Source organism: Tupaia chinensis, unplaced genomic scaffold (genome assembly GCF_000334495.1).
Source record: "Tupaia chinensis unplaced genomic scaffold, TupChi_1.0 Scaffold000513_1, whole genome shotgun sequence".
Lineage (NCBI taxonomy): Eukaryota > Metazoa > Chordata > Mammalia > Scandentia > Tupaiidae > Tupaia > Tupaia belangeri.
Genome location: NW_006160026.1, coordinates 3,324,933 through 3,335,158, shown reverse-complemented (window position 1 = coordinate 3,335,158; position 10,226 = coordinate 3,324,933). Strand labels below are relative to the sequence as shown.

General features: G+C 40.1%; 1 protein-coding gene across 1 annotated transcript in view; it reads left to right on the top strand.

The window, feature by feature from the left end:
* ADCY8 (adenylate cyclase 8) overlaps positions 1 to 10,226 on the top strand; it is a 242,822-nt gene that overhangs the window by 212,969 nt on the left and 19,627 nt on the right. The window contains 1 exon segment of the mRNA XM_006156697.2: positions 2,509 to 2,667. Coding sequence (XP_006156759.1) covers positions 2,509 to 2,667 — 159 coding nt within the window.

The window sequence follows — 10,226 nt, the reverse complement described above, 5'->3', positions numbered from 1 at the left end:
TTCTGTAAAGAGTGGGAGTCATTTCTATAGGAATTGGTATTTATAAACCACAAAATAGACACTGGAGTGCTCATTGCTACTAAATTTGCATTGTTTCTAGCCTTGACCTCAGTATACCAAGCTAGTAAACATACACACACACACACACACACACACACACACACACACACATATATATATAAATCACAAGTTCATAGTGACACTGAGGCCCACAGGTTTTTAATAGAACCTCATCTATCTTGTAACTGAAGCTCTTTTTTTTCTCTTTGCAAAATTTTTTATTATCAATGATATCAATATGGTTACTCATTTGCTTTAATCATATAATTCATATATAATAATCAGATAATAATAATTCTGATATTATTTTCAATAGTGTTAACATTCTTTTTGAGATCTTCTATGCTTAGGTTATGTTACTTTTAAGAATGTGTCATCAGATTATTGTGTATGAAGACAGTTGGTATAGACCCTATCTGTAGAGTTACACATGCAGGTTCATTTGTTTGTATATTTCTTGGTTTGTTATCACAGAATTAAAAAAAATATACATTATAATTAAGCAAAATATTTCCATGATTTTAAAGTCAAGTGTACTTAAGATGTACTTTTGAAAGTTTAAATTTCATCAGTATTCTTACACCTTAATCCTTCCTTTCTTGATCTCATAGGCAACCATTTTTTATAACTTATACTTCAAATTTTTAAAAAATAAATATGGATGTAGAGAGAAAGAGAAAAAACAGAAATAGATATCTCTCTCTCTTAGATAAATGGTAGCATACATTTCTCCTTGTAGGAGACTAGTTCATCAGAGTATAGAGTTTCCATTTCTTTTTATAGTTGCTTCATGTTCTACTGTGTGGATGTATTACAGTATACTCAGACAACAAAATGAACATTTAGGTTGTTTCCAGCTTTTGCTATTAAAGATTCTACTAAATAAATAACCTCTAAATCTTTTCACATTTTTGCCATTCAATGAGATTTTTGAATAAGACAAGGAAAAGAAACCATCTAAATGTGTTAAGCCTTTGAATTCACGTATTTACCAGTGCAGCATATTGTTCATTTCAACAGTTAAAGTAGTTTAAATAACAGCATACCCTAATCTGTGGTAAAAATGGCTTGTGATCTTCTTTGCAAAGGAAACCATCCATCTTCCAATGTAAAGGGAAGTGGGTAGGAAGTAGAACAAGTGGGTACTAATGGTGTATTGAGTGTCTACTGTATGCTGTGTTCTTTATTTAACTTCTTAAATTGTATCTACTTTGTGATTGCTGGTGTTTATCTCCATTTAAGAACTATGGAAACTGAGATAAAGTCACTAGATCAGGGTTCAAGTGTATGAATGTGGAACTAGAACTCTAACCACATCTGTCTGATAACTAAATCCGTGATTGTTTCATTACTGGTTTATTCATTCTTCTTGTTGCCTGTAGTTAAGAGCTCAGATTCCAGAATTTAATTTGGATTTAATTTCAAATCCTGGCTTGTCCACTAATTCATGTGTGATCTTGGTCAAGTTATTTAATATTTAACTATGTTTGCTTTGGTTTTTCTCACTTATAAAATGGAAGTTGATAATAATATCTTCCTATTAGGATTGTTGTATGGATTAAAGGACTTATATGTATATTGCTTAGCGTAGCACTTAGCGCATGATAAGCACCACCTAAGCCTTAGCTAATTTTATTTTTAGCTAATATTAAGTAACTTATTGGATGAGCCAACAAATGCTGGTTGAGCACCTGCCCTGTGTTAGACATGAGACTACTTGGCAAGTGTATTAGTGTAGTAGGATCAGGTGGCCATAATAGAATGCCAGGGACTGGGTGGTTTAAATAACAAAAATGTACTTTCTCACAGTTCTGGAAACCAGAAAGTCCAAAATCAAGGTCCAACAAGGTTTAGTGTCTGGTGAGAGCTCTCTTCTTTGCTTGCAGATGGCCAGTGTTTTGCCAAGTCTTCTCATGCCTTTATTCAGTGGGTGCACCAGAGAGAGCAATGACAAGCTCTCTCATGTCTTTTCATATAAGAGGAGTGACCTCACATGAGGGCCTCACCTTCAAGACCTAATCTAACCCTAATCAGGTCCCATATCCAAATACCATCACATTGGGGGTCAGGGCTTCGGTATGTGAATTGAGGAGTAGAGGAAACATAAACATTCACTTTACAACAGTAAGAATGTCATATTGAACAGGTGAAATGAACCCTGGCCACATATCCCAACGAACAATACAGAATGAAGGTTTTATTAGATAATCACACAAAGGAGTGTGAAAATCACAGGTGCAATAATGCCAGGAAAGGTACGTAGAGGGCCTAGTCATCCTCAGATTGCTTGGCTCCAGGCAAAGTGCCTCCAGGATGTTTACATCAGCACTATGTCATTTGTAAAGAGTTCCAGAGAAACCCTTCTCACCCCCCAGACATGTATACCTGAAGCCTGTTCCTGGGGTGTTTACCTGCTTCTTCTTTTCCTCTCACATGAACTATATGTAGCTGGAGTACACAGCCCGACTGGACTTCCTTTGGCGAGTACAGGCCAAAGAGGAGATCAATGAGATGAAGGAACTGAGGGAACACAACGAGAACATGCTCCGGAATATCTTACCCAGTCATGTGGCCCGCCATTTTCTGGAGAAAGACCGGGACAATGAGGTGAGCGTGGGCTTGTGTGGCCAGTGAGGTTGGTGGTGGTGGGCAGTGTGCAATTGTTAACATTCATCCCAATCTCTGGGAGTACACAGTAATGGAAACTATACTACCACCTGATGCTCAGAAAACCAAACTACTTACTGGTAAAATTTACACATGGCTTCTGCCAGCCTCAGGCACCTCATCTATAAAATGGATATTATGAGATTTCCACAGCAAGCCTGAATTAGAATTTTAAAGTTTTATATATTTGTGTGTATATTTAAATGTAAATGTGTCCAATAATTTCACCTCTGTGTGTGTACATGCATATATATATATATATATGCATGTACATGTATATGAATTATATGTATATACCTACATACATATACACACACATATGTGCATATGTCTAAATGTACCTCTCTCTCTCTATATATATATATAGATCAGTATATTTATCTATATATTGCCTTAATACACTGCTAGGAAATGCTCTCTTAACCTAAAACTGTTTTTCCTTTGACCCATTCAGTGAAGGTAATCCCGAAGTCTGAAATCAAGATGTTGGGAGGCTCTTGCTTCCTCTAGAGGATGCAGGAGAGAATCCTTCCTCTTTTCTAGGATCAGGTGGCCCCAGGAGTTCCTTGTCTTGTGGCCACATTACCCTAATCTCTGCCTCTGTCTTCACATGGCCCTTACATGCTTGTAAGGAAGGACCTATGTCCTCTCTTCTGTAAGGATAGCAGTCATCACCCTATTCCAGCATGACCTCATTTTTTACTTATGTACATCTGCAAAGACTCTGTTGCCAAATACGACCATATTCTTGCTACCAAACAGGGAGTTTAGGCTAGATCTAATCACTCACTACATAGAAAAGCCAATATCTTTAACAATAAGACTTTCTCAAAAGGAAAGTTTTCAGGACCAGCAGTTGTCGTAATGGCTATGTCAATGGACACCCATGTAGTCGACCGCAGTTCAAGTCCTAGACCCAGTGACTTAAACTCACATCGGGTGCATGTGTGGGTGTGCCCAAGATCCCGAGAGGAGAAGGGACTGCAGCATGGCCATCTCCCCTGGGGAGACATGCAGTCTCTCTGTCTCTCTGTCTCTCTCTGTCTGTCTGCTGAGTGCATGAACCCTATAGCAAAAACCTCTCCAAAAAAAAAGAAAGAAAAGTTTTCATTGGTCGATGTGTGCCATGACATGAGCCTCAAAATCCACCTGTGGAATTAAACACAGTCTGGGATTTTTAAGGAAGAAAGAAGAGGAATGTGACTACTTGAGGGAAGGCAAGTGAAAGGTCAGGGGACAAGCAGGAGACTTCTGTTAATATGTCAAATATTAATCTTGATAAAGTATGTCAGAGTACCTTCTTGTTGACATCAGGGAGTCTGCCTCTCTCTCTCTTGAAGTTGTAATCATCTTGTTCTGAGAAAAAGACTCAAAACATACATTTTTTTTTTTTATCAATCTGTCAAGACATTTAGTCTACATGGACTAGCTAGGGAATTTATTCAAAGTGTTCTGCGAAAAAATATTTAATCCTATCATATGATGTTTAAAGTATTCTGTGGGCTGAGCTACCATGGCTAAGTTATTGTTATGTATGTGACTTCAAAGTTAAAGCATAGGCCAAAGGTTAGGTTTCTGAATAAGACCACACTAAGAACGTGCTTATGAAAACGTTAACCTTTTAGGTAGGTAACATTCTGATTTCAAGGTGGACATGGATTTTGAGGAGACACCATTCAGTCCACAACAAAAATGAAAAGTGGAGAGGAGTGATAATGATGGAAACCCCAGTCAACACCTGGTTATTGGGCCTTATGAACTGGGGTTGGATTTGGGCACACTTTTAAGTTGAATGAGAAAAACTTTGGAAATTTTTAACTATTCAACTGGCTGCTAGTAGAAAGTGGATAAGAGGAGACCCTAAAATAAGTGGATAAGGTCAGACCATGGTGAAGAGGCCCAGGTCTAGTAGAGAGAAACAGAAGGAGATAAATTCCAGATACTTTTATCAGGTATAGTCAAGAGGACGTGATAATGGAGTGAATGTCATATGTGAGGAATGTAAAAAAAAAAAAATCAAACAATTAGCCCACCCTTTAACCTCCAAGAAATAACTCCAAAGGGATCTGAAAGGGTTCTTTGAGTTCCTGAAGGGCTGTCATGTAAGAGGGGTTGGGCTTACATGGTGGGAATCCCAAGGGATGGCCTAGGTCCATGGACAGGCACACAGAGAACAACTCCGGGCTTTGTGTCAGAAGGAGCCATACAAGGAGAGAGGTACCAGCAGGCCATCTTGTCCCCATAAGAATGAGATCTACAAGGGAAGGAACATCAACCTGGTCGTCACTGATCCTTAAACCTTGGTATGTCTGCCCTATGGCCTCTATTCACTAAAAGTTTGCAGATAAACCAAAATGGTAAGTCTTCTCACTAAAGCATTCAAATCAGGACCCTGACCTCTTGTCAATGATGCTACAGAAGATATATGGATTTCCTGGAAGTAACGGCTAAAACAACACTTCCAGGTTATTTATCACCTATTCAAACTGAACTAAATGGGGAGTAAATAGATATTAGAATAGAGGTTACAAACTAGATGGCCTTGACACAAAAATGCACAGTGAGCCAATTGGCGGGGGCAGTAGTCGGTTGGTTGCTTTGCTTATTCGTTTCAACGTGTGAATCTGATACCATTAGGCATAGAATGACCTCTCCAATTTACCACCTATAACTTGAAACTTATGTTACCCTGAGTTACCCTAAAGATTCAGGTTTGGGATACCTACTTTGGGATCCTGAAGAGCAGAACTGGAAAAAATCTATGGGTTTCTTTCCTTTCCTTTCCTTTCCTTTCCTTTCCTTCCCTTTCCAAGCCACCAAACAAAGATAAATGGAAGAAAAGCTACAGGGGTGAATAATCAGCCTTTGATAGACTCAGATCTTTGAGGGTCTCTCAGATTCTACCCTTATCAGATGGGGTTCTCTGGAATTGAGTTCAGGCCTGGTTTCCTCAAGGCTCCCTAAAGTTGGAGGCTTTGTTGCAAGAGATTTTTGACAAAGCAATGAAAACAAAGAGAATATCGATGTGCATCAACCATGACCACCAGATGGGGAGGATGAAACACTGGGACCTCAGAGAGAAAAGCCAAAAAGAAATGAAAGAAAAGCTGCTTTCAGTCAAGATACCAAAATAATGAGGTAGTTGGAATCAGTGGGGAGAAGCAAGGGTTTTCTGATCTCCCTGAAAGGACAAAAGCCATCTAGAGATGCTTGCTGAGACCCCAAATCATCAGCTGCCACCCAAAGCAAAATAAATGGCAGCCTTACCCTTCATCACACATGTAAGACATTCTCAGTAAAAAAAAGTCTTACTAGGATTATTTGAGGTTTTATAAATGTTCAAACAGTTCACACTCAACTACAATTGAACATAAAACATCTATATATTCCCTAGAGACATTTTACACTATAGTGAGATACCATTTATTGAACATCTACTGTATGCCAGATACTGAGACAGGCAGTGGCCAAAATTAGCATTTATTCCATTAAAAATCTTAAGGGGAGGGTTAAATCAGCCCCACATTATTGATGAAGAAACTGAGACTAAGAGATTCATGCCATGCCATGTTTTCTTTAAACAGAGCTATGTTTTGAATCTAGTTGCTCAGATTTCTTCTGTGTGTCCCTCTCCCCATTACTATGCCGTGACCTATGCTGTTCCTATAATTAGGCAAGACAGGGTGTATATGTGTTTTGGGGGGTAGGAAAAGAGCATTATAATATGTGTGTAGGTGACAGGGCAGGGACAAGACTGTTATGGCTGCAGGAACACCCAATTTCATGCCCTGTTACTGTAAGAGGCAAAGGCATTTTTAGCTCTGACTCTGGTTATAAATCTGAACTGTGATGCAAACCTCTGAAAATCTGGCTGGGGACACCTGTGAGTTTGAGAGGCCATAGCAGTGCCCATGGTACCACCTTTTCCTGCCTGACCAGGGAATCTCCCAGAGCTGTATCTGGGGTGTCAGTGCATGACCATCAGTCGACCTGGAGTGATGTGGCACAGACTCAGGGTCATTGGTTTGCATTAAATGGGCTTCCCTCTGTAGAATATGATTCCATAGATATTTCTTAAGGGGAACAGCCTGCACAACCTCAGGTTGACAGTGCCAGATGACTTTTTTCATGCAATATTTGCCTATCATCTATCATCTATCATCTAGCTATCTATTCATCTATCATCTATCTGTTTGTCTGTATCTCCCAGGCCACAGCAGCCAGGGCATGCTCAGAACCACTACTGGCATCATTCTTACAAGGCCAGCCTCTCTTTCCTCTCTCCTCTCAAATTCTAACCCCTCTTTAAGGTCTTCCAAGGGAGGTCATGTGGTCTAGTGAGAAAAGCCCAAGCTAATAAGCCAAGAAGACCTGTGTTCAAACCCCAGTTCTACTATTTACTAGCTGTGTGATTTGGGACAAATTAGATCATCACCCTGAGTCTCAGTTTCCTTATCTATAAAATTACACTCATACCTCCTTTTTAGGACTCAGATGCTAATAAGGAAGTAGAGGCCCAAATGTTCAAGGACATAGAGATGTAATCTACTGCAGGGTATTTGCTGAGAACGAGGAGGAAGTCCACAAGACCCCTAGGATTTTAAGAAAAACAGAGGCCAGAGAAGGGTGTCATAGGTATAGAGATAAGTCTCAAAGGGCATCAAAGAATCTTGGATTTTATCCTTTATGTGATAAGGAGATAGCAATTATCATCCCACTTCATAGGTGAATAAACTGAAGCTCAGAGAAGGAAAAGAATTTGTCCAAGGTCCCACGAGCAATGAATAATGTACAATAATTCAAATCGAGGTATGTGTGACACCAACACTAAGTGTTCTTTCCCCTCTACCTCGCTATATGCGGGGTCCTCATAAAGTTCATGGAAACTGTATACTATGAATAAGCTATGCATGGTTTTGCTTTTTTTGTGTGTGCCAAAATTAACTCATACTTTCTCTGTGAACTTCTTGAAACCTCTTCATGGGTTCATGCAGAAAAGCCCAATGACAAACAATGACTCAAATCATCCAAACACGCATAACTTCACCCCTTGGAAGCATTCCATTCACGATTGTTTCACTGTACCACTCACACAAAAGTTCTGACAACATCTGCTATTTTGGTGGACATTGGCATGTGGTGGGTATAGCACTCATCTCCACTGGGCAGGAGCTTTCTTGCAGATAAAGCTAGTGGGAGTCTATGCTGGGTAGATCATCCATGTCAAATAGGCTCGTGCTGAGTCCCGAGGGTGCAGGGGTGGGGAGGGCAGTCCCTGTGCTCTATTAACTGTTGAAAGGATGCTAACAAGGGCAGCTGTCCCAGGTGCTGGAGAGTCTATGCAACATAAATTTCGTCTCTGCCATGAACTAGCTGTGTGAGCTGCGGCAGGTTACTCAAATTCTCTGAGTCAATTTCCTCGGCTCATTAATAATGGAAACAATACTGACTTTGCTGAATGATGTAAGAGCTAAACTGGTTAAGAATGCATTATGTGCCCAATGCAGCTTCAGTGTAGAATGGCTCTGAATGTATGCAAAAGCCCATCACTCTGGACTCAGTTCCGGTCCTCTTTTCACTACCCCTGTGACTGTGATCAAATAGTAACTCTTTCTGGACCTCATTTTCTTAATCACACTACAAAGACAGCATAGCAAGATTTTCCAATGTAATCTGATTTGTTATGACATAAGTAATTGTGCATAAAACATTTAAATGGCCACTGGCATATTTTAAGTTCACACTGGTTTTTAACTATTATTAATCTTTATAAAAGTAAGACTTCATCTTTTCTACTTCCCAGCCACAACCCATTTATTCACTAGTTTATTCAGCAAGTATTTATTTAGGACCAACCAGGTCCCAGGTGTTTTCTGTATACTGGGGCTAAAACAGTGAACAAAGCAGATAAAGTCCTTGCTGTTATGAAGCATGTGTGTACTTTCATGGAAAAATGGACAGTAAGATGAACAAATAAATATGTAACATAGTAGCACATAGTGATAAATTCTATGAGGATAGAAAAAAATGAATAATGGAATAGAATTTTGAAAGTGCATTTACATGGGTAACTCAGTTCATTTGTGCTACTATCATAAAATATCTGAGACTGGGTAATTTATAAAGGACAGTTCTAGAGTGTGGGAAGTTCAAGATCAAGGTACTGGCAGGTTAAGGGTCTCATAAGCACCCTGGTCTCCACTTCCAAGATGGTGCTTTGAAGTCTGTGTTCTCACATGGAAGAAGCAAAAGAAAAGGAGCCCACTCCCTCAAGCCCCTAATCCCATCTATGACAATCTAGTCACCTTTTAAAGGCCCTGTCTCTTAATACTATCATATTTGCAATTTTCTAAGTTTCAATATATAATTGTTTAGAGGTTTTTGCCTTATGGCACATGCACTTGTCGAGGGAAAGTGAGAAATCACCCCCTGGGAGAATGGTCAACCCACAATCCCTTCTTCTCCATTTTCCTCCTGGGATCCTGGGCATGCATGCACATGCATCTGGCATGAGTTTCAAGCCATGGGACTTGAACCATAGGACTCAAACCACAGTTCAACTTGAACCACAGCCACCCATGTGGCAGTCCAATGACATAACTGCTATGCCATCTGCGTCCTCAACATGTAAATTATAAGAGACACGTTCAGAGGGACCAGAAGATGGTGTAATGGTTACCTCTGTGGACTTCCAAATAGTCGACTGCAGTTCAAGTCTCAGACCTGGATACTTAAAAAAACTCATGCAGGTGTGTGTGTGTGCATGCCCAAAACCCCAAGAGGAGAATGGAGAAGGGATTTGGTGTGGCAATTCCCCCTCCCAGCTCCCCCAGGGAGGGTGATTTCTTGCTTTCTGTCTCTCTGATGAGCCCATGTACCCTATAGCAAAACTCTCTCTCAAAAAAGAGAGAGAGACACATTCAGGCCAAGCAGGGATCATGGAAGTTCTTTCCAAGGAGATGACATTTGATCAGAAACCTGAATGACATAAAGGATAATAATAAGGTCAATAAGTCTCAGGCATTGTGTTTTTCTTACAAAAAGTGGCTTAACTCAGTATAGGAAACATAAAACTTGGAATCAGATACGCCTGGATAGATGAATGACCATCGTAATTTCCTTGGCAGAGACCAAAGTCTTCACAGTGGTATATGAGGTGTGAGGAGAGAGAGCACATGCACACACTCAAAATTCCCTACAAAGTCCAAACCTGTAGCTCCAACCAACTAGAGGAAAAAGAGAACACTACAATGTGTTTTTCTACATTCATCAATTCTACCCCAGTTTACAAGGTGTTTTTATCTTCTTTAAGCCCAGAATAGCAAGAAACAGATGGCACACTCGACGTGATTGACTGGAGAACGTTTAATGAAGGGCTGCCTCTGAAGCTGTGGATAGATGGGCTAAAGCTCTTCTGTGTGCCCCTGCAAATCCCTCATGCTCGTTTCCCTGCCCTGCATGGATACCGCAAGTCAGGAGGGCTGATCTGCATGGGCTGC